General features: G+C 37.7%; 1 protein-coding gene across 8 annotated transcripts in view; it reads left to right on the top strand.

The window, feature by feature from the left end:
• CLASP1 (cytoplasmic linker associated protein 1) overlaps positions 1 to 25228 on the top strand; it is a 263544-nt gene that overhangs the window by 152230 nt on the left and 86086 nt on the right. For 4 of the 8 annotated variants that reach the window (XM_069462102.1, XM_069461691.1, XM_069461772.1 and 1 more), the window contains exons 11-19: positions 1137 to 1229; positions 2230 to 2375; positions 3244 to 3379; positions 4536 to 4606; positions 8854 to 8913; positions 10099 to 10176; positions 11683 to 11850; positions 12474 to 12523; positions 13257 to 13427. In XM_069462102.1, the coding sequence (XP_069318203.1) occupies positions 1137 to 1229; positions 2230 to 2375; positions 3244 to 3379; positions 4536 to 4606; positions 8854 to 8913; positions 10099 to 10176; positions 11683 to 11850; positions 12474 to 12523; positions 13257 to 13427 (973 nt within the window). Of the gene's footprint in view, positions 1 to 1136; positions 1230 to 2229; positions 2376 to 3243; positions 3380 to 4535; positions 4607 to 8853; positions 8914 to 10098; positions 10177 to 11682; positions 11851 to 12473; positions 12524 to 13256; positions 13428 to 15540; positions 15589 to 16073; positions 16098 to 25228 lie in introns of all 8 variants that reach the window. The other 4 variants (XM_069462176.1, XM_069461854.1, XM_069461936.1 and 1 more) reach the window with 2 other exon arrangements.

The following is a 25228-nucleotide window of genomic DNA, read 5'->3' as shown; positions in this document are numbered from 1 at the left end:
ACGCCACGGCACTCACTCTAGCCCGGGCAACAGAGTGAGACTCTGTCTCAAAAAAAAAAAAAAAAAAAAAAGGCCGGGCGCAGTGGCTCACGCCTGTAATCCTAGCACTCTGGGAGGCCGAGGCGGGTGGATTGCTCAAGGTCAGGAGTTCGAGACCAGCCTGAGCGAGACCCCGTCTCTACTAAAAATAGAAAGACATTATATGGACACCTAAAAATCTATACAGAAAAAATTAGCCGGGCATAGTGGCGCATGCCTGTAGTCCCAGCTACTCGGGAGGCTGAGGCAGTAGGATCGCTTGAGCCCAGGAGTTTGAGGTTGCTGTGAGCTAAGCTGACGCCACGGCACTCACTCTAGCCTGGGCAACAAAGTGAGACTCTGTCTCAACAAAAAAAAAAAAAAAAAAACTTAGTTTATACCTTCTTTGATGCTTCACTTTAAGTATTAAATACCTAACAGATAAAACAAAGATTATTTATAAAGCTTGGGATAGTCCCATATTTTTGACTACTTTGTGCTGCCAATTGGGCCTAGTACTTTTTCTCAGCATACATTGACTGTACTTTGGATTCCTTTATCACTTACTGTTCATTATATACAACTCTTCTTGCCACCTTGGTTGTCCTATGTGTATAAAGCAGGTAACAAGCATCTTAGGCCATGGTTCATCCTTAAGTACTTGACCTTCCAGCAGCATCATGATTGATTATACCCCACCTGTTTTCTAAGTAAGATGTAGGGGTAAATGAGAATGTAGATTTGAAAGTATTTAAAATTATAGTTATTATGTGATGTTATAAATAATTATACTGAGAGTAATAAATGACCTACGCATCACTATTTTCCAGTAGGCTTCTTTCTCTTTTGTACGTAAAGTCATCTAAGTTTGTAGTAACGCTGTGTTTGAGGCAAGATTATTCACACACGGTAGGAAATCCAGTGGATACGCATTCACAGTGGGAAAGAAGCTCATTCCTAAGACATTTTCTAGATATTTTCTCATAGGTGTTTCTTAAAAATGAGATAATTTATTTTACTATACTTACTAAATGCTCTTGACTCATGTAATTAAGAAGTAGTCTTTGTTTATTCTGTAAATGTTTTTATATTGATTGTTAAATTAATTTTGCTTACAGATTTATTCCAGCCGAGACCTTGAGGAATCCATAAACAAAATTAGGGAAATATTATCTGATGACAAGCATGATTGGGAGCAGAGAGTAAATGCTGTAAGTTGTTGACTTCATGTGATTGCATTTTCATTAGATTTATTTAACTATCCCAAATACTTTATTATGAAATTGGGAGATAGCGCTAATGAATTTTAAACAGTACATATTTTAAATATAAATTACACTTTACCTTTTTAGTAGAGTATCTCACTTCTATTTTTATTTTTAAAGCACACCAACTAAAACAAACAAAAAACACCCACAACATACCAGTTCATACCCTTATGTATCTCCTATTCTTTTAGCAAAGACCTAATTGTAGAATGATGATGGCCTCTGTGCTTCCCTTAGTAAAGATTTACTTCCGTGATGATTTGCTAGTAAAGCAGTGTTTTTATGGCATTTTTAGTGTATGTCCCTCAATATTATTTTCTTTCTTCATATCACTTGCTAGAAAGTTGTGTCTCTGCTATTTTTAAAAGTAGATTAAAGAAAAGTGGGCTGAACAATAACATGAGGATGGGTCTTATCTGAGGAAAGTTATTTTACACTGGCCAGCAAGAAGAGAGATGGTAAAATTGCTATTGTGTAATGTTTCTAATTCAGATTAGCCAGTTAATGAGTGATACAGTCAAGGATAATACAGAAATACCGTAGGAATGCTTGATTTGATTCATTAAATAGGTGCTAAGTTGGAGTGGGGTGTGGAGGAAGGTAAGCTTAGGAGGAGCTTTTTACAGGCCATAAGGAAGGTTTTCAGTTATTTATCATTAATATCATAGAATCTATAAATACACTAAGATATTTTCAATTAAAGAAAACATTTTTTGTAGAAATTATGTGCATCACAGAATCCTGCATTTTAAAAATTATCTAGCTTTATTTGTGATATGTAGATTTGCTCATTGTATTGGTTAATATTTAACTGGCTGAATTGGGAAAACTTTCTGTATCAGTTAATCTTTAATGATGATCTCTTTTATATTTGATGGTTTCTATTGTTTCATCTGTTCTAAGAATTGTTTTGTATATCTCTGAATTTTCTCTATCCCATTAGCTAAAAAAGATTAGATCTTTACTTTTGGCTGGTGCTGCTGAGTATGATAACTTCTTTCAACATTTACGCCTTTTGGATGGAGCCTTTAAACTCTCTGCTAAGGATCTGCGGTCTCAGGTAGTGCGGGAGGCTTGTATCACGTTGGGGTAAGGACTGCAATGTTCCCTATTCTCAAGCATACACCATAAAATAGTCTTACCATGGAGCCTCAAAGATGGCTCCTTGAGCATGCGAGCTGGGTCTCTTTCACGTAACTTTTGACTAGTCTCCAAGACCCATTCCAGTTAACACTTATTTTAGTACTTTTACAATATTTTCTGGCCAATTATGTAAAGTGTGACAGATTAAAAAATTTTTTTTTCAATGACATTGCTCTGAAGCAGTTATTTAATATAATAATGTGGAAAAATGAAATTTTATAAAATTCTGTTTCTCAGACTTTTCATTGATTTTTGCTGGCAGGATATAGTGTGATTATCAGAATGATTTTTCTAGAAGAGTACTGTAGCTATAAAATTAAAGACATGTACTACAGTAAAATTTTATCATAGCTGCACCTGTATCAGTGATCAAAGTTCAAACTTGTGTTAGAATGTATGTCAGAAAGTCAGAGAACCAACAGTAGTAAGGAGACCTCGTAGCTGTTTAAAGTTTTGACTGTAGTCAGATATTGAAGCCTGGATATGTTAAAGATAAAAGGGCAGAAGAAAAAAACGGGCCAAGGGAGCTTTTTCAGATTTATGTTTTATTAGTATACGGTCCATTTGTTTGTTTTTTACTATTTTACTATGTTTACCATTTGAATTAGAAATGATTAAGAAAAAACTTTTGGGCTAATGACTATTTGCCAAGTGCTCTACGTGCACATTAGAAATAGTTTTATAGTATCTTACTTAGACCCTGCCCTTTATTCCTAGATAACTTTAAATGAAGAATCTAAAATGTTAAGTGGTTTATATGCTTCACCGTTTCTAAGAAATGTAACTACAGTCTAGTGTTCATTTCTTATTGTAGGCATTTGTCGTCAGTTCTGGGGAATAAGTTTGACCATGGAGCTGAAGCCATTATGCCAACTATCTTTAATTTAATTCCAAACAGTGCCAAAATTATGGCCACTTCTGGTGTTGTAGCTGTTAGGTTAATCATTCGGGTAAGTATGTTGTAGGGCTATACGTAAAATAAGCAAATGGTAAAATTTGATGGTTGATAAGAAATATTAGAGGCATTTTTTTAAAAAATACAAGTAGAGAGTTTATTTGGGCCAAGTTTGAAGACTGCAACCCAGAAGTATAGATTCAAGTTTCCCTGAATATATGCTCCCACATTTTTCATTAGAGTAATTATATATAGTTGGAATCATGTCGTACGGTATAGTATCATCCTTTCCCATACTTAGTTATAACATACTAGTTTTTATAATCCATAATGTGAATTGTGGATGTGATATAAAGTTACTGAGGTCATTGACTCACCATTGGTTTTAAATATTGAAACACCTGTGTCTGCTTCTGAGTTTATATTATATACATGTCTCTCAGGTATTATTCTATTCCTTAATCCTGGTCCTTGGATTTTAGGTATATGTGCTTGTGGTTTTGCTATTTACCCACAACTTTTATTTAATTAATTGCACATAAACTCAGAAACAAAATGTTCTCTTTAGTTAAGTTTTCTAGACACTTACTGATTTAAATTTAAATAATTATTCATGTAATTAATGCACAAGTTTTCAATAAAACCTAATAGTTCACAAAGGTTTAAAATGAAAATTTTCCACATTACCTCCTCCCATCCCCCCACCCCCACCCTCACCCTTCAAGACCTTTTTCCCCAGAGGCAACTCTTGAAACTTTGTAGCTTGATGGTGTTGCTTAAAATCTATCCAGAATGTTCTTGATTATTGTAGGTTACTTTGTATTATTTTTAGTTCTTACTGTTCTTACTTGCACTGCCCAAAAATATTAAACCCGAAGTCATTTTTGGACATTTCCATTGAAACAGTATCAAAGTATATTGTTCAATGACTATTTTTGAATTCACTCAGATTTCTACTGCTCAGATAATTTAGACTTCATACCAATGATTGTTTTAACTTTAGACTTACCATGTTTGCCTGCTCTTGACTCTCTAAATTTTCTAATGGCCTTTAGCAAATCTTGTGAAATTTTTTTTCCGTTTTAAACTCACTGACATTCTAATCTGGATATATATGTGCTGTAAGTAGGTTAGGAAGTGTCTCTCTTAGTTTTGTTTTGTTTTGTATTTGCAAGTGTTCACCTCTGTTTTTGTTTTTTTTTTCTTCACAGCACACACACATCCCTAGGCTAATACCTGTCATAACAAGCAACTGTACCTCTAAGTCTGTTGCAGTTAGAAGGTAAATTTGTAAAGGGTTTCTTCATTACCTTTGAGTTGTTTAAAAGCCAAAACAAATTCCATATCTCCCTCCATGGATAAAATTTCATGTTTGAAATGTTAATATTATTTAAGATCAATGCAATAAGTGCCTTAAGGTTGAAGAATCAAGATCTAAATATTTTGGAAAATGAATTTGGACAACCTCTATTATGTTTCTGTGTGTGTGTGCTTGTGTGTATGTGTGTGTGTGTGTGAGAGAGAAAGAGAGTTGAGTTTAGGGGGAGTGGTAGAAGGAGAAGGGTAGAGGACCCCCTGTATTCTCACTCCTTCCTGTGTCGTTGGTCTGTGCCATTGACGGTGAAGGCAGTAACTGCATGCAGGAAAAAATATCATAAACAAATGTCAGTAATTTCATGTTAACATAGGTAAGAGGAGGTATGTGTTGTTTCCATCTTCTGTGAGTGATTTCTAGAATTCTGAATCCTGACCAGTCACTTGCTTCTGCTGTACAATTATGGGAGATACACCCAGAAGCTACTACAGGCAAATACAACCTGAGCAACCAGATAGGGCTTTGTTCCCAAGTCCCTGTTTTGTCATACGTCCCGGTGAACTTGCCCGAAACTACATGTGAGGTACAAGGACTGTTCTTTTAGCTCAAATCTGTGATTCTTGACTGTTGGGTCATAGAGTTTTAAGAGTCTATTAAAGTCTCTGGACTGTCTTCCCAGCAAAATGTAAATACACAGAATAGTTTTGTGTAGGTTTTCAGGGATTTCATAGACAACACAAAAGACTCTAAATGGACCCTATCAGGAGCCTGGTAGGGTAAACTAATGGCAGGCCTGGGCAGCCTCTTGGCCCTGTTCCCTCAGCTCCATGTCTTGATCCTAGCCCTCTGAGAGAGTCGTGACCCCAAGCTTAGCATCCAGCTGGCCTTAGCCCCTGTTTGCCTCCGTTCTTGGGGTGTCACGTTGGTCCTGCCACGCTTCTACGGGTAGGGGACCTTTTTAAGCATGAAGTAGCCCTGTGTTCATCTTTTTTAAAAATTTATTTTGTTAATCGACCAGTGAAAATTGTATGTGTTTATGGTGTACAATGTTGATATATGTATAAATTGTGGGATGGCTAAATCAAACTATTTAACAAATGCATTACCTCAAATACTTACTAGGGTGAAAACACTTAAAATCGAGTCTCAGCAGTTTTCAAGTATACTACAATATGTTGTTATTAACTGTAGTCACCATGATATGAATAGATATCTTGAACTTCTCCCTCCTGTCTAACTGAAATTTTGTGTCTTCCCTAATCCCTCAGTCCCCCAGCCCCTGGGAACCACCATTTTACTCTCTGCTTTTATGAGTGCAACTTTGTTAGATTGCACATATAAGTGAGGTCATGCAGTATTTGTCTTTATGTGCCTGGCTTGTTTCACTTAGCATAATGTCCTCCAGGTTCATCTGTGTTGTCTCATATGACAGGATTTCTTTCCTTTTTAAGGCTGAATAGTATTCCATTGCGTAGATATACCATATTTTTGTATCCATTCATCTGTTGATGGACAGGACACTTAAGTTGATTTCCTGTCTTGACTATTGTTAGTAGTGCTATAGTAAACATGGGAGTGCAGATATCGCTTCAACATACTGATCTCATATCCTTTGGATATAAACCCAGTAGTGGGATTTATAGCCATATTATTAATAGCTGAATGAAAGACAAGAGAAAGAAAAAAGGAATAATTCAACTGTCTAAAGCCATGAAAAAAGAAATTTATTTCTTCCACTGAAAAAGCATAATTTCTCACTGTATGGCCCAATTGCACATCCCTGAGGAGTGCACTCTGCCCTTTACCTATAGTTCATTCAGCTTCTCCGTGGGTTAGAGTGGAGCAGTTTCGGCTCCCAAGGTAGAGGGATGATTATGAACTTCAGAACCCGATAGACTTCAGTTAAACAACATTACCTCTTCCCACTTACTGATTATTTGACGCAGAAAGCGTAAGAGTACCCTTCTGTAGGGTTCTGAGGATTCACAGTTAGGTTAAAGGACCCTGACACTTAGTGAAAGCTTAATAAATGGTAACCATTGTTAGAATGTGTTGTTGCTGCTGTTGCTCTTATTATCATCTCATTATTGTTTTAAGTTGCCAAGAGAAATTCAGAAGGTGTTTTTTTCTTTGTGTCAGGCAGAGCTTCTCCACTGAGATGACAAAGCTTCCACTTTGTTGTGGAACATTGCAGGTTTTTTGGGGGATTAGTCAGCTTGGGCTGCCATAACAATACCATAGACTGGGTGGCATAAACAACAGAGATTTATTTCTCACAGTTCTGGAGGCTGGAAGTTCGAGATCAGTGTGCCAGCAAGGTCCGATTCTGGTGAGGGCTCTCTCTTCCTGGCTTGCAGATATCTGCCTTCTGTTTATGTCCTCACATGGGAGAGAGACAGGGAGGAGGGGAGGGAGAGTGCAAACTACCTGTTGTCTCTCTTTTTGTAAGGGCACTAATCCCATCACAGGGGCCTACTCTGCCATGACCTTATTACCTCTCAAAGGCCTTACCTCCAAATAACCATTGCATTGGGAGTGAAGGCTTCAACATATTAATTGGGAGGGGGGAGACAAAATTTGTCCATAGCATTTAGCAGTTCTGGCCCTTGTTACTAAATATGAGTAGCAACCTACAATCACTGTGACAATAGAAATGCTGCCCCTCACCAATTATGAACCCCACCCCCACATTGCTGTTTCTGTATTTAGTCACTGAATACCAGTCAGAACCATGTGTCTTAATGCTGAAAGAAGCAATAGGGGCCATCTTGCTGGTCCTTCTGCCTTCAACAGGGCGATGTAACCAAGGCAGTGCGGTTTTGCTGTGTGCACTCTACTGAGCTTTGCTTTGAATAATTGGCAAGAAATGGATTACACACTCTGCCTTTAAGAAACTTACAGTTTGGTTGGGGAGATGAAAAACAGTAATGCAAAGCACTGTAAGAGTGAGTGACAACATGCCTATTGTGGAGTCATGAGTTCAGACGGGGTGGTGATTAAAGCCAGTGGATATATTCCCAAGAAGCTTCATAGACGAGTTGAAAGTGAGTGACGTCCTAAAGGATGAGTAGGTATAGGTGAAGAAAAGAGGGAAGAAAAATCTAGACTAGGAAGTGGCATGGGCAAGAGGGTGGAAGAAGAATAAACATGGCCTAGATTGGGGAAGGTGACAGTAAGGAACGCCTGTGGTATAGTTCGGTGTCCCTTCCTTTGAGAAACCTTGCTTTACCACCCCTGCCCCGACCGCTGCCAGTGCCAGGACCAAGCTGCATGGCCCTTGGCCCCTTGCGCTCCTAGCACACTGTACCTGTTTCTTGTCTCTCTTGTTCTCTGGACTGTGTCTTGGTTATCATTGTATCTCCAGCATATAGCATAGGGTAAGGGGCTATTAAATTGATTAATTGTATGGATTATAAGGTTGTGAATTGGGAAGACCATGGGAAAGAAAGTCTGGTCATTGCTCTAGAGAAAAATTACCTTCTGATTTGTTTCCTTGAATGGATTCCTAGGACTACTAAGATTTACTCCAGCAAAAATAGGAACCCTGGACTTAGGAGAAGAAAATTTCAAAGAGGTGGGCCCCAAAGCGGTGATGCAGTCCAGAGGAAAGTAGACTGGAATCGTTTTTGTGCACAAATCAGACCAAGAAAAATCATAAAAGCGAACAGGCTTGGAAAGGAAGGATGTGGAGAGCTGGAAGGGAAGGCAGCTCAGTGGCTGGAGAAAATGCGTTCTCAGCACCAGCTCGGGCCTTCTTACTGTGAAAATTTGGAGAACACTTAGTTTTTGAAGATATTTTTTTGCTTTTTTTGTGTAAAGCATTCTCTGAAATTAGTGCAAAGACTTGATTCTGTAATGTTCAATGATATTCTGTGCTTATATGTATTCTGTATTAACATATTATTTAGGATAGTATAAAAACAAATGATAATGATAGGCCCTTTCAGTAATGTTCCCATGAAGTTCAGGGTTCTGCTAGGAAGGAAACTCTTATATCCAATATCCCTATGGCCACTGTAGGTGCTTAATTACTTTCGTCTACTTTGGTTTTCAGTCATTTCTGATTCCTTCTTCATGTTCCATTTTTCTAACCATAAAAATTAGAAGAAACTTACCAATTATAATAACTAGTGTTAGGTCACTTAAGAAGAAAAAAGCTGTTTCATTCTCACTAACATATATAAGTTATATATTTCTTTCTTAACACTTTCCAGGCGCTGTTTTGAATTTTTAGATTTGCTTTTACAAGAGTGGCAGACACATTCACTGGAACGGTGAGCATCTGACTTGAAATTGTTTTTCCCTCTGAACTGAACCAAGAGTGAATGCCTCAGTGAGTGGTCCAACTTGCTTTGTATAAGAAATGAAGGAATCTAAGCATTTGTTTGCATGACTGCCTCTGTTATTTGACTGATATAAGCCACATACTATTGGCGGAAGCTTTTAGTGAATTTTGTTGGTTGAAGTATTAGTGTGCCCAGTGATTTGGGCACATGTGCACCTAGACAACTACAAAGCCAGGACTAACTCTTTATTGATTCTGACCCTGCTGCTTAATGTTCCAGTTCATTCCAATGAGGTAAATGTTTAAAGCTGCTCTTCGTTGGAAAGATGTAACTCTTAGATCCCTAAAGGAATTTCACTCATCTGAAAGTTTTCGGCCAGGTGTGGTAGCTCATACCTGTGATCCTAGGACTTTAGGAAGCCAAGACGGGAGGATTGCTTGAGCTCAGGAGTTCAAGACCAACCTGAGCAAGAACAAGAACCTGTCTCTACTAAAAACAGAAAAAAATCAGCTGGGCAACTAAAAATAGAAAAAATTAGCCGGGTGTGGTGGTATGCACCTGTAGTTCCAGCTACTTGGGAAGCTGAGGCAGGAGGATTGCCTCAGCCCAGGAGTTTGAGGTTGCTGTGAGCTAGGGTGATGCCACGGCACTGTAGCCCGGGCAACAGAGCGAGACTCTGTCAATCAGTCAATCAATCAATAAATAAATGAGAGATTAAAAAAAAAAATGAAAGCTTTCTTTTTTCTCCCTCTGTATTTGATGTAGATATCCTACTTAATACTAAGATAATTATCTCATCATTTTCATAGGAACTAGTTCTGACTATGGAAAAACAGGATTTTTTTGTTTGAGTTCATAAAAGATTGGGCTAAATAGGCAGGCATGATGTGGGTGGGGGGTGGAAATCAGCTGTTATTTTAAAAAGTCCCCCAAGAGAGTAGGTTATCGGGGTCCTTAGGTGCCGTGGGTTGGGGATGGGCCAGGGTCTTGGTGCAGGATTGGAAGGTAAGGACCTGCAGGAGGGTTCTGCTTTGCCCAGCTTCCTATTGTCCAGCCTTCGCACCAAAGCTCTTAAGTTCCGCATTGCCATTTTGAAGTTGTTCCTCACACGTGATTTCATCTGCATAAAACCATACATTTATGATTGTTACTCTTTTTTTTGTAAATATCTAGACACATATCAGTATTAGCTGAAACAATAAAGAAGGGAATACATGATGCCGATTCTGAAGCAAGGATAGAAGCCAGAAAGTAAGTTTTTGTTGCACACCGCTTTTTTTCATTAACTACTTTTCTATTTTACATGCATTGTAGGGACTGACTTATTTAAAACCCATTAAGTTAATTGAACACATTTTGTTAATCATGACTTTTAAATATGACCCCCAAAAGGCTATGGAATATTTCTCTGTTTTTTTGTTTAGAAGGTTGACTGATTGGTACTATCTGAATATAAACAGGACTAAGGTAGACAACAGAATGTTCACTTTTAAATTTATGAGATATTATCACATAGGTCAGAAATGACTTGTATGCGTACTCAAAGTTTTATTTATTTATTTATTTACTAATTAAACACTGTTAAAAGCCATGTCATAATCCAAAGCTACTTTATAGATTTATCATGAAAAACCACGGTCACAGTGGATTTTCTCTCTGTGTTCTCATCTTTGCAAGCATCAGGTGGTTGTTTGGTGAGTGTGAATCACAGTAAGGGGAGCTGGATTGTCACAGTGATAACTTGCTGTTTCGGTCTTGCAATTGAGGTGGTTTTGCCATTGGGATTGGGTGTGTTCAGTCATGTGGCCATGACCCCCATATGCAGTACCTACCTCTCTGGGAATAATTTTGCCACTGCCACTGTAAATACCAGAAGTTTCTTATTAAGACTTAGTGTCTCTTGGACAGTGTATAGATAACTACTGCCAGTTTTGCATCTGTGACTGTTTTTTCTATATTCTCATAGTTCACCAGCTCTTCTAATTGACACAAGCTAAAATCTAATCTTACTAGCCTGTAACATCATGGTTTTCCTTAGCTTTATTAGTACATCCTGATCCAACACTTAATTGCTCTCTGACTGCTCTCACAGTTAAGTTATATTTCTCTGAAACCAGGTTTCTGAGCTTATTATAACTCTGAAGCATTTGCCACAATCTCGTCTTGGGTAGTTCTTACCAAAATAAGTGACATAATTAATAGCTGCTAAAAACTATTTAGGAATGAATTTGTTAATAATCTACTTCGGCTGTTTTTATCGTTGTATTGTATCCTCCCCCCCATTTTTCCTAGTTCTTTAATCATAACATAATATAGATTTCAAGTAGCTCTGAACATTTTTCCATTTTTCTTCTGTACCTGCCACCTAAGGCCATTTAAATACTTTAAATCATGGAATGTCAAATTGCATTTGTAAACGCTACACATTAATGAATCCATCCTGTGTTCTAGGTATAATTCTAAATGTTTTAGCTCCATCTTCCCTAAGGCTCCCCAGTCTTGCAAGTTAGGCCCTTTAATTCCCATTTTATAAATGAGGCTAAGGTTCAGAGAAGTTGAGTAATTTGGCCAGTGTGAAAAGCTAGTAAGCTGTGAGGCTAGGATTCACCCCGGGCCTCTTTTGTTCACCTTCTCCTCCTTGTACCATGCTCCAACTATTAGCAGGTAAACTGAGATGTTTTGTGGTGTACTCCAGAGCTTAGCGAACGGCCTGTTAAGATCCTTGGACTAGACCAGGAATTTGTCTGTTTTCCCTAGATGTTATTGGGGTTTCCACAGTCACTTCAGCAGAGAAGCAGAGCATTTATACCACACCTTGGAGTCGTCCTACCAGAAAGCCCTGCAGTCCCATCTGAAGAACTCAGACAGCATAGTGTCTCTGCCTCAATCCGACCGCTCGTCTTCTAGCTCTCAAGAGAGTCTGAAGTAAGGAATTCAGCTTTGCTTGTCATTAGTGTGAGAATTTGTATTTAAAAGTTTGTCACCTGGAAACACAAATTACAGCTATGTGTGTATGTGAACATGCCTGTTAAAATTCCCCCTTCAGGTAGATTCTGGTAATAGAAGATACCATGGGGAATGATAAGATATAGGTGGCCTTGGTCTCTGCCATAGTGTTTGTCAGTTAAATTTGTATGTCCTAGAATACAGTTCTAGAATAACATAAGTGAATTATAGAACAGTATGAACTATACACACCATTGCTTCAGAGAGTCTCCTAAGAGGACGTAAGCATGAACCTGGAGGCAAGTTTGGAAATGGAGGGCATTCAAAACCTAGGACTTAATATATCATCACCTTCACTCCGTATTTCTACTTTCTGTCTCAGTTACAGTTTTGCACTCTATGATTGAAAAGTAGTCCAAAATACGTTGCTGAAGTTTTGTTGGAAATGGGAGTTTATAACACTGTGTTTCATATTGTCTGACAAATTCTGAAAACTCTGAAATAATTCTTTATTATCATAATTTCCCATTGTGGTTTGTACTTGTATTAATGTCTAGAAAGTACACATTTGATAATAAATGCATGTATATCTTTATTTTTAGTCGGCCGCTCTCTGCCAAAAGAAGCCCTACTGGAAGTACCACATCTAGAGGTAAGACTGACAGCTGCGGAGGAGCAGCCCGTGGGAGGCCTGTCCCAGCCTCTGTGCCCTCAGCTCCTCCTCAGGCTCAGAGGGTGTGTCGGCCCTGCCTGTCCTCAGGAGGGCTCCACTTTGCTAGGGCCAGTCCCTGCTGAGGACACATTGTCAGGGTGACTCAGGCAGGCAGGAATGAAGCTCTGTGAGCTCCCCACCTCCCACCAGCATGTCGACACTGCCACAGATTGTGCTGCTCCTTGCTCTGATCCCTTGGTGAGAGTAAAGGCAGCTTGTGATGTTTTGAGCGGCAACAGCAGCTTGGTGGCCGTTAGAGGTCGGAGAGGAGCGTGTTCTCTGGAAGGGGGAGGGTTTCCAGTAAGAGGGCACTGCACGGTTACGTCACCTCAGGAGGAGACTGACCGGACAGCAGCATTGTTTTGTTATTTCACTTCTTTTCATAATAACCAGAAGTTTGGTCCATTTCTTTTGGGTTTATTGTCTTTGATTATACCAAAAAAAAAAAATTGTAATGGATACATTACAGTTGAGGTCACTTTTAGTTTTCTTCAGTGTTGCCTAAACTCTGTCTTCAGTGACCAGGAGAAACTGTTGGTCAGTCTTGTGTGCTCCAGCATTTTTTAAAACTTGATAGTTGTTTTCAAGAAAAGCAAAACAATATCAGGTTTTAACAATACGTGTTTAAAATTCTATGTAGTCCTTACTAATGTTTCCTCCTTCACTGCCAAAGCTTCCACAGTTAGTACCAAATCTGTGTCAACAACTGGGTCCCTCCAGCGGTCTCGAAGTGATATTGACGTGAATGCAGCAGCCAGTGCCAAATCTAAAGTCTCCTCGTCTTCAGGCGGGACACCTTTCAGCTCTGCCGCAGCTTTGCCTCCAGGGTCGTATGCGTCCTTAGGTAACCGTAACCGCATCACCTTTTCCCTCCTGTTCTGCTGTTTGAGATGACTGTACCTCTTAGCAAACTACAAGAACTCGTAATTGAAGAAATCCTCACTGTTGCAAGGCTGATATTTAAGTATGAGTAATTTTGTGCACTTATTGCTGGTTAACAGCCACCTTTTTTGAGCGGTCCCTTTCTCTGGATCATCATCCTCTTTAGTGATGAGTAAGTACCCTCGTGCTCATAGGGTCTATGACACTGAGCACATCCTTCCCCCAGCTCACTTCCTCCTCCTTGGTGGCCAGCCCAGCCCGGACCTCAGCTATCTCCCATATTACAAAAGCTGGGTTTTCTCCCCTCCTGACAGTGAGGGGTTCAGTGAGCAATTCACCAAAGATAGTCGTCATCAGGTGTTTCTCAATTTGAGGATATAACTAGAGTGGGGGGGGGGCCTGGGGGTGGAGAAGGGAGGCCAGGAGGACTCTACGGAATGTGACGGACTCCTTAGCCACCACAACCACATCTGTACAAAAGAGTATTGTCCTTCCATGTGTCATCTTGGAAGGAGCATGTTCTTGCTCTAATGATTGCCCAAAAGAGTTTTTTAAAAATATTTTTAAAAATTTTAATATCTGACGTAGTAGATCAGTTACTAATTTTTTAGCAGACACTTTATACTTATTGTGTGTAAGGCTGATAGTTTAGTCATTCAAAGCCAAAATCTAGGTAGGGACTTAACTGAGTTGTTTGTCTTTTGGATTTTAAGAAAATGAGTAAAATTTAAACTTCATGATATATTGAGATTAAGTTACTTGTGTGTCTTACAGATGAATTCCAAAGTCAGTTCTAAAAGTAATGTTCTGAAAATATTTGGCATTGGAAACACTGTTGAGTGAACAGCATTGCGCTGTGATGATTCCTGGGTCTGCCGTTCGTTAGCCCTGTGACCTTGAACAGACCATGGAATCTTTTAGTCTATTTTCTTTACCCATAAATTACTTGTAATAATAGTCACCTAGGCCGGGCGCGGTGACTCACGCCTGTAATCTGGGAGGCCGAGGCAGGAGGATCACTTGAGGTCAGGAGTTTGACACTAGCCTGAGCAAGAGCAAGACCCCATCTCTACTAAAGATAGAAAAATTAGCTGGGCGTGGTGGTGCTCCTGTAATCTCAGCTATTGGGGAGGCTGAGCCAGGAGAATCGCTTGAGCCCAGGAGGTTAAGGTTGCTGTGAGCTAGGCTGATGCCAGGGCACTCGAGCGCGGGCAATGGAGTGAGACACTGTCTCCAAAAAAAAAAAAAAAAAAACAGCCACCTAAACGGAATTATATAAAGGTTCTTTATAAATTGTTGTCCTGTAAGGTGGAAGAAAGTGTGATTGTGATGGGAACGTTGTTAATTTGAAAGGTATATATGTACTGGAACATTTGCTGCATCGCTTTTGTTTTCTCTTTGGAAGTACCTCATGCACACATACATTTCAACTGGGAAGAAACTCAATAAGAACTCTTTTTTTTATTGTTTTAACTATTACATCATTATGTAGGAGTTATGATATATTGCTATGTAATCATTGAGCAATGGAGAAGTAATAACTGTTCCCTCCTATGATGAATTAGTTCTATTAATTTTAGTTCAATTTTTAAGATTTTACCTGTGTTTTAATACATTTGATCCACCTTTAGCATTTGCAATTAGTATTCTTTTCATTGCTGGAAAATGTGAATAAAAATCAGCCTTTAGAGTACTTAGTATTCTTAACATTTCTGTGCATATTTTGGGTGTTTGAATATGGACCATGTCGATTTCCCCCCGATGCTAGTAAAAGCCACCAGGTCTTTTGGTCTGATGATATAGAAATAACCCTTAAGAAGCACTGATAAGTTTTCAGCCCAGTATTACCCCTTCAAAGAACAAGATTGGAGTATTCAGATTCTCTTACCATTTCCTGAGAATTCTACCTCTCTTTACTTACTATGTCCCAAAACAAAACAAAATTAAAAACACCAAAAAATCTCAAATATAACATAATCGTACTGAGAATTTGTTATAATTACTACTGAGGTTGACACATGACATCTTTGCAAAAGTGTACAATTAAAGCTGATGATCCTTTTCCAAACTTCTAGAGTCCAGACACATGAGGGAAGACATGGAGTACATAGGCCTGGACTCAGGTACCATGCGAGACAGCTTTTGCTGCTGGGCGTGTAGTTGGGATAGGCATTGCTGGAGCTAGCTTCTCTGAGCTTCTTACTTGCCTCTGCCCTTTGGGTGACTCTTTAGTATTTTAATTTCTAGTGCCTCCCCTGCCCTCTTCTGCTAGTACTTTCTTCCAGGAAAGAGGAATTCTTAACAGGATGAGGAGTGGCTAAAACAAAAAATAAAAATCACACTTTCAACTGTGGCACTACCCTGGGTTGCCCTCCTGTGTTTTGTTTTCCAAAGGCAAAAACACGTTACACTATGCTAAGCTAATTTCAGTGTAAGGCACTCTTACTTGCTTCAGACTCTGCTTTGCTGTTGAACTTGTTTCCCATTTAATTTTGTTTTAAATTGTACTTTTGCTTTTTTAGTAGCTAATAACATTCTGCTTTTTAATTTTTTGAATGTTACTAACTGTTCCCTGTTATCCCTTCCCTTGTTTTTAATTTGCTTAAAGATGGTACTACCACTAAAGCGGAGGGTAAGCGGTTTGTTTCTGTGATTGAGGTGTGTCTCACTTTCTCTGGTCCTCTGTTCTCACCGAGTGTTGCCCGGTGCCCACTTGTCCTCCCCAAGGCCCCTGCATGAGATGTTGCACGCTGTTTCCCTCCTCTCTTCCACATTCTGTCTGATCTTTGCCCTACCTCTACCCGTGTTCTCCTCTCCCTTTCTTGTTCAGTCTTTGTTCTTGTGAATTTTGGCACCGAAGTATGCTGTGTGGTTTTCAGCGCTGAGTCCACACTCTGGGGAGGAGCATTGACGTCACATTGTGTGCTGCTGTCCTCACGGACTGCTTGTCTCGGGTTTTATTACTCTGGAAGCACCACCTTAGCTTTTGTTTCCTTTCATTTTGTGCTTTTGTGGGCCTCTCAGGATTTGCCTTTCCTGTTTTGAAAATAAATTTCAATGTCAATTATTCAGATTAAAGGCTGGTAAAGGTTTTCTACCAGGTAATTTAAAGAAATTTAAAAAACACTTTTCGCTCCCCTAAAAGTACTACTGAATTATACGATGCCATTTTTTATTTGTCTCACTGACACATGCCCCATTCATTCATTTACTCTCATTCATTCACTCATCAACCATGAATTAAATGCCTTCTGTGTGCCATGCTCTATACCACACACCAAGGATATAGCAGTGATGAAAGAAAGAAACATAGCCAACTTCACCTTAATTTCTTTTTATGCCATTCACAAGAAACTCTTTCTCATTTTGTATTACCTTTTGAATTTTAGACTTAGCTATTCCAGTCTGTACAGGTCTTTGATTAGCAATTTTAGACAGTATCATTTCTTTGGTAAGTCTCTAGATAGAAAGCAGCATAGTAATGCTTCAAGTATTTGTAATTTAGAGGAACCTTCTCTGCTTAAGATAGTGACTTAGACCACCAACCCTCAGGATAATGACTTAATAATTAGGAACAGCTAGCTTATTTTTATGTATTATTTGGCCACGCCAAAGGGCTAGCATACAAAGTGGGCTGGGTTTTAGCTTGATATGTGCAGTTTAGTAACCCACATGTTAATATTACTTCCTAAGGGACTCATAAAGGCAAAAATAGAAATGGTATTTTTTTAAGATGAACATAGTCCGAAGATCAGTGTTTCTTAAACTTATTATAAAAATTACCTCCATGCTTACTTAAAAAAAGAAAAAATCAACAATCCTAGGTCCTTCCCCTGAAGATACTGATTAATTTGGAAGGAGCCAGAAAATCTGAAGTTCCAGCAAGTCTCACTTGGTGATGCCTAGTGCTGGAAAAATTTGTGAAATGAAAAGTTTCCAAAATGAAAAGATGCACAAGAAACTTCTGTCCTGTTGAGGCCTCATTTGTGATAGCTGAAGGCTGAGGCTGGTGTAATTGCAAAGCTGGTTGATGGTTTTTTTCTTCTTCTTCTTCTTTTTTTTTTTTTTAGCTGATAAGAGTAATTTTATATTTTTCCTTCCCAAAAAAACAATCCTAAGTGTTTCCTCAGCCTCACTGGAAGGGGAGTGGAGGAGTGGAAGAGAATAATGTAGATGAAATGGAAAGGAAATATGGAGGAAGTTATATTTTTTTCATAATGCCCTGATTTCATATATAACAGAATTGTTATCAGCCTATTACTCTACCCAGCCCTGGGGATTTTAACTTTTTTTCTTTTTATGAGTTTCACAGCCCTCAGCAAGGTCAGAATTGCCCTCTCAGTGACTGTGCAAGAGACTAGCTCTCTTTTTGGTTCTCTTTCTGGTAGGAGAAGGGGTGGAATAACACATGGGCCCTTGTTTTTATAGAGAGCGCAGACTCTTACAGTAGAGAACTTTGCACGGTGAGATGCCCCAAAGAAAAAAATTTTTTTTCTAGTGTGGCAGTGTGTTAAACCTGGTACGCAGGGTTAATTTCCCATTTGTGACTGAAAAAGAACTTTAGCAGCAGTATTAAAAAGCCACGGGATGTGAATGTTCTTTATTCCATGCAGACTGAACGCTTTGCACTCCTCATAATTCTTTGTTCTCCTCTGGGTCTGCTTTTCAATGGGCAGGTTTGTTTGCTTGTTAGTTAATGTGTCTCGTTTGTTCCTCCCTCCAGAATTTTTTTGTTGTGTAGTTCTCTATCTCTTAATTGTTTTTCTTTTCTCATGCTGACTTTTTTTTTATTCTTTCACACCTATTTTCTTTCTGTCTCTGTCACTTAATAGATCATAATATAGAGCTGAAGTATATTTTTACTGTTTGTTGCATTTATCAAGACTTTGTTTTTCCTAAAGACCACAGAGCATTTTATATCATCTTTTAAAAACATATATAGGTGCTTTTGGTAATATTACCAACTCAGTTAGACTGGAAACAAAATGAAACAAATGACATCTCTCTATATAAAATAAGTATTAATATATATCTGAGTATAACACAACCAAGGCCTTTAAACTACACAGCTGTGTTCCCAAAATAAGGAAAGTTCAAAACCAGCTAGAAGACCAAAAACTGTAGTAATAAGCTTGAACTAACTAAGGCTGCCCTGAAGGCTTAGTTATTAATGTGAGTCAGTAGGGCAAACAGAACACAAGATGTTGAGCTTACCCAAGGTGAAAGTTAATGCATTAAGCCAGCATTGTCAAAGGGCTGCTGATCTGTGAAACGGTGGACTAGTGGGGGGAGTGGAGTTTTTATCTTCAAATTGACTTGACTTTGTCCTGGACAGAGGAAAAAAATAATCTTCCGTAACAATTTGTAACTAAGCTCTCTACTCACACAGGTTGTGGTTCCAAATTTACATTACCTGTGGTGCCTGGAAAACTCCAAGCTGATGAATTAAAGTGGTCTGTGGCTATAGCCCCCAAGGGTGCCTGATAGGAACAAACGTTGAACTTTCACTGAGGAAGCTACTCTCAATTCTTGTTCCTCAGGATTCCTGTGCATTAAAATCAGCCAAATATGAGCCCATAGTCCCAAATTACATGCATCATGAGTGAGAGGCAGGAAAGAAAAAGAATAAAAACAGAATGTGCCCTTAGGGACTTGAAGATCTGTATGGAATATAAAATAACTTTATTTAAAGTGTTTAAAAGAAATAAGAAACTTGCATTTTTTAGCAATATATGGAATTTAGTAGCCAGAATGATCCTCCTAATTGAGAATACGTCACTGATATGGAATAAAAGCAATGAACCCACACAGCTCCAAGCCTAAGCATGGCAGGAGCCCTAGTAGGTGAGGGCCAAAGCTGGCTTTCACCCCGAGGTTTTTGGCAGAACCCTGTGATGACTGTGCAGAACATAAAGGTCAGGAGGTAAACCCGAACCCATCTAAGACCTACATCGTCATTGACGAACAAGAAGTTAACTTTACTAAACTGAAAATGACGACAGGGAAATTTGCCTGTCTAAACCTTGGTACTGGTTAGAGGAAGGAAGTAATCTCCCCGGAGAATTTACAGCCGTAAGGTAGATCTTCATGCAGGATGCTGGTCAAAATTTACACTGCCATTCTGATCTGAAAAACCCAAATAGATAAATTATTTTAAATTGGCTATGGATTACTTGTGTCCACGGGACACAAGCAGAAGCAAACACAGATCCTCTTTGGGAGGAATTCAATCTATATCTTAAAGAACTCCCATAAAGTTCTAAGAAAAGTTATCACTTCATTATCTTACTATTTAAAGAAATAAAAAGAAATTCTGGGCTGGGTGTGGTGGCTTACACCTATAATCCTAGCACTCTGGGAGGCTGAGGCGGGAGGATTGCTTGAGCTCATGAGTTCAAGACCAGCCTGAGCAAGAATGAGACCCCGTCTCTACTAAAAATAGAAAAATTAACCAGGCATCATGGTGTGCACCTGTAGTCCTGGCTACTTGGGAGGCTGAGGCAGGAGGATCGCTTGAGCCCAGGAGTTTGAGGTTGCTGTGAGCTAGGCTGACACCGTGGCACTCTACTCAGGGCAACAGAGTGAGACTCCATCTCAAAAAAAAAAAATTTTTTTTTTTGGAAATCAAGAGACTATTAAGATTAACCAGGCACAGTGGCTCATGCCTATAGTCCTACTGCTTTAGAAGGCTGAGATGGGAGGATCACTTGAAGCCAAGAATTCAGGACCAGCCTGGGCACACCCAGTCTCTACAAAAAATAGAAAAACTATTAGCTGGGCATAGTGGTATGTGCCTCCAGTTCTAGCCTCTCCAGAGGCTGAGAAGGGAGGATAGCCTGAGCCAGAAGTTTGAGGTTACAGTGAGCTATGATCGTGCCATTGTACTCCAGCCTGGGCAACAGAGGGAGACCTTGTCTTTTAAAAAAAAAAAAAAATTAAAAAGAATGACCAAGCACTCGTGACTATGTACAACTATTATGTACCCATGATAATTAAAAATAAAAAAAAAAAAATTTTAAAGAACAACCAAGCAGGTTTTGAAAAAGAAAAAAATGCGACTTCTATAAATAAAAATATAAATTATTAAAATTTAAAATTGTATGGGCAAATTGAGCAGCAGAATCAATGTAGCTGAAGAGAGAATTCATGAATTAAGACAGGAAGAAATTATCCAGACTACTGTACAGGGTTGGAAAATATAATGGAGATGTTAAGTTACATGGAAGATAGTAAAATTCTGTTTGTCTAACTGGAGTTTGATAAGAGAGAGAATGAGGCAGAGATAATATTTGCAGATAATGTTGGGAATTTTCCAGAATTGATGAAAAATACTAAAGCACAAATTCAAGAAACCCGGTGAAAAAATCCATAAACACATTGTAGTGAAATTGCAGAGCACCAAAGACAAAGAGGGTGTTTGAAGCAGCTGAAGGGAAAAGGAGACTACCCATGGAGAAAGCCAGAGGATAAATGTAAATACAACTGGGGAAATCTAAGCAAGGTTGCTGGAGCATGTCCATGTCCATATCCTGTTCCTGATATTTTACTGTCATTTTGCAAGATAATCCCATCGAGAGAAACTGGGTAAAGAGCACTAAGTTCCTTCTGTATTATTTCTTACAACTGCATTTGAATCTATCTCAATATAAAAAGGTTTCATTTAAAAAGGAGGGAGCCCTTAAAACTGCTGCATCTCTCCCATGTATGATTTAATAGAAGCCATGTTTTTAATAGTATTATTTTAAATCTATAACATTATTACCTCAAAGATAGTAGAACATATCTTTAAAAAATTAAGTCAAAAGAAGGAAATGAGGGTAAAAGGAAAGTGAAAATTAAGACAAATAAAAAGCATGCCTGTAAGGTGGTAAAAATAAGCTCAGAGAAACCAAACTTTCCAGTTAAAAGAGAAAGATTGTCATATTTGATTTTTTTAAAAAAGATCTAGTGATGTGATATTTAAAGGACAAATCTGAAATAAAAAGCTACAGATAAATTAGAAGACAAAGTATGAGAAATACAGAGTAGAAGAAAGCTGTGGAAGATTTATTAATATAGACCAAGAAAAGGGCAGAAAGCATTACTAAACAGGATTATTGTATAATAAAAAGTTCAATAAGTCATGAAGATATAATAGTTCTAAATTTTTATGGATCTAATAAAAATAGCCTCAGCATGTTTGTTTTCGATAGATACTGCCAAATTGCCCTCTATAGGAGCTATCCTAATTTTTGCTATCACCAGCAATGAATGAGAGTACCTGATTTCCTACACACCAGAATATTATCAAATTCTTAAATTTTTTGTTGCTTTGATAGGTGATAAATGGCATTCTTAATGTTATTTTAATTTTTTTCTTATGAGTGAGGCTGAACACAATTTCAAACAGAGCTATTTCTATTTTCTGTCTATTCCTGGCTTTTGCCTGTTCTTCTGTGATAGTGGTGTGCTAGAGCCACTTATACCAGTGTATCAGAGCCAATTGGTAAATTTTCAGGAAATTTATAAGCTGATTAACATCACATTAGTAAGCCTGAAATGGACCATGGTGGCAATATTTACACCATGGAAACTGGAAAACACCACAAATCAGTAGAAATTCCTTCAATCCTAGCTGATGGTTAAACATTTATTACCAAGCCTTTGGTTGTTAGACTTCTTAGTGATTCCTATGAGCCCATTATACATTAAGGAAATTAGCCCTTCGTGATGATATGGGTAGCAAATAATTTTTCCTAATTTGTCATTTTGTTGATTTGCACATAATTTTCTTTTTGCGTGCCAAAGTTTTAAAAAAATGAAATAGTAAAATTTATCTTTTTTTGTCAAATGGCTTCTAATTTCAAGTAGTTAGAAAGGACTTTTCCACTACAAGTTACAGAGGAATTCTCCCATTTTTTCTTTCAGAATGGTTATGGTTTCATATTTTATTCTTAGTCCATTTGTTCTTTTTATTGGTGTGAAGTATGAAGGATGGATCCAGCTTACTTTTCCAAAGCAAAACATCAAATAAGATCCTGTAATGTATTTTCAAAATGTAACACATTATGCTAAACCCGTATCAATCGTTGTGGGGTGAAGCAAAAACAATGACAGAAAATCATTGACTTATGTTTATATTAGAAGGATTGAATTAGGAGTTTGTTTCCAGTTTGTTAGAAGAAGAACAGAATATACCCAAAGATGAGTAGGAAGGAAATAATAAAGAGTAAAAATTGACGAAATAAGAAATAAACATTTCACTAGAGAAGATTAAGAAATATAAAATTTGGTTCTTTTAAAATACTGATAAAATAGACAACCTTTCAGAAAGGTCCATAGGGAAAATAATTATTCTTAATAAACTATTAAGAATGATAAAGTAGGTGTAATTGTGGATCAGTAGAGCTTTATTTAAAGGTAATAGGAGAAAACTGTGACAACTTTATTTTAATGATTTAAAAACAAATTGTACAAATTTTAGGAAAACCCAAAACTTTTTCTTCAAAGAAACAAACAACTTGGTTTAACAGTTATAAGACTGCTCATTAAATAATTTGAATCACTAGTTAAAATTCCATCATTCTGCCCTCACCCAGCCAAAAAAAAATAATTAAAATAGAAAAGATACCCAGAAAATTGCTACCATGCTCAGATGGTCACATGTAAAAGTTGTATCAAGCATTGCATAATTCCAATCTTACATAAACTCAGAGAATAGAAAAAGAAGGAATAATTCTCTCACTGGTTATATGCAACTGGTTATGCTGTTACGTGGGTGTGTATGTCATGACTGTGTAGGTTTAGCCCATGTTTAATATTTAAAGCTTTATTGATACAGTTCACATTCAGGAGAAAAACCCTCTTAAAAGGTATAGATAAAATATCAACAAATTCAACAGCCATTTATGATAGGAATTCTTGGCAACTAGGAATAGAAATGAATTTTCCTAACCTGTTGACATGTCACACTTACTGTGAAATTTCAGAAATTTTTTTTTTTTAAATCTGGTTTGAGTCAACACTGCCTGCTCTTACTGCTTCTATTTAGCATTGTATTGCATCACCAGGACAGCTAAATGGTTTGAAGGGAAGAAATTGATGTCTTATTTGTAGATGATATTCTATTTAGATAACCTCAAACAATCTACATACAAATTAGTAGAATTAATAAAAGTTTCACAAAGTTCCTAGAGTTTAGATCAAAATATAAAGATTAAATAACATTCTTATATGTCAACAATAGGAAATATAATTTAGTAAACTATATACAATAGAAAAAAGCACCTCTGAAATAAGTCTATGAAACTTGAGTAAGACCTTTGGAAAAATTATCAAACTTTATCAAAAGCCATTGAAGAAAGTTAAAAAGTGAAAATTCAATGAATGGAAAGATCAGTATCATAAAGCTTCCCCTACCCCCAGGTTAACACAAAATTCCACATGATGCCATTCAGCATTTCAACAGGTCTTTTTATTGTGTCTGCATGTGCATATATGCAAGAGAGCAAAGAACTTAAGAAAAAGTGAATTGACTTGCCCTACCAATTCACAGGATTTTGTTTTTAAAAAGCTAGTCACAGCATCGTGATACTGCACAGGTATGCATGCCCTGACCAATGTGACAGACTGGACAGCTAAGAAACAGATCCGTGCATATATAAGCACTCGGTAAACAACAAAGGTGGCATTGAAAATCAATAAGAAAGGGGTTAAGTACATTTATTTGAACATTGGTTAGTCATATGGAAAAAAATAAAGTAGATCTCTCCTTTACCCGTACATATGTGACCTTACAAATAAAAAATTGAGCAAAACAGTGAGTTTTAGAAATACATATCTTGTGTTATAATTTTCCAGTTTTCTAAATATATAAAAATGCCACATATTTCTTGGTCATGACAGTGCATATGTTTACAAAGAAAGAAACACAAGGGAATGCTGAACACTAGGTTTTGGATTGTGTTATCAAATGGTGGGGGAAGGTGGAGGAAACAAGGGGGTTAGCAAAGAGGTTTTTTGTTTTTTAAGCTGAATGGGTATAAATGTTCATTTAAAAAATATTTTTGTAACCTAAAAATAATAAATTTAAGGTAAATTAAAATCAGCTTTTCCATGTTTACTTTGCCTGTGTGACTGCCTTGATTTAGCTTGACTTCCATAGGAAACTCAAAGGTTCTCACTCATAGCTAGCCAGCCATCTGGGGACAGGTATTTAAACCAGTATAGTGTTACATTGCATCTGTTTCTCTGTTTCCTCATCTGTAAAATGGGAATAATCATCTCATGTGTTGTGAGGATTCTGAGTTGACACATATATCATATTAGAGTAAACGGTATAGCTTTTCATTTTAGGATAGATTCTAGAGTGTGTATATATATAATTCTTTTCTTAGACTGCCATTAAAAGTCATTGACTCTTTCCAGTTTTAATTTTTTTAAAAAATGCCATGCTTCTATTGCTCCTTACCTTCCTTTCTTGGACATTTTTGAAGCCTTAGGATTTGTTTTCTTCCTTACTTTTCTGCAAGCTTTGCCACATGCTGGGATAGAAGTGATTTCGAACAATACAAAAGCCAGTGGGAATTCAAACTGGTTTGTGTTTTCTCTATCAGATTGCTGTTCTGATTGAATTGTGGCAGGAGAGGCATTTTGTGCTCTTTTGAAACCAAAGATGCCCTGTATTTAAAAACAGTTTAATCCTCAGTCATACTATTTTGATCATCAATGATTTTGTGTTTCTGAATTCATTTTTATTTTTACACCTTCATGGTTTAATGATTA

The sequence above is a fragment of the Eulemur rufifrons genome, chromosome 1, assembly GCF_041146395.1.
Source record: "Eulemur rufifrons isolate Redbay chromosome 1, OSU_ERuf_1, whole genome shotgun sequence".
Lineage (NCBI taxonomy): Eukaryota > Metazoa > Chordata > Mammalia > Primates > Lemuridae > Eulemur > Eulemur rufifrons.
This window is presented reverse-complemented; position numbering and strand designations above follow the sequence as displayed.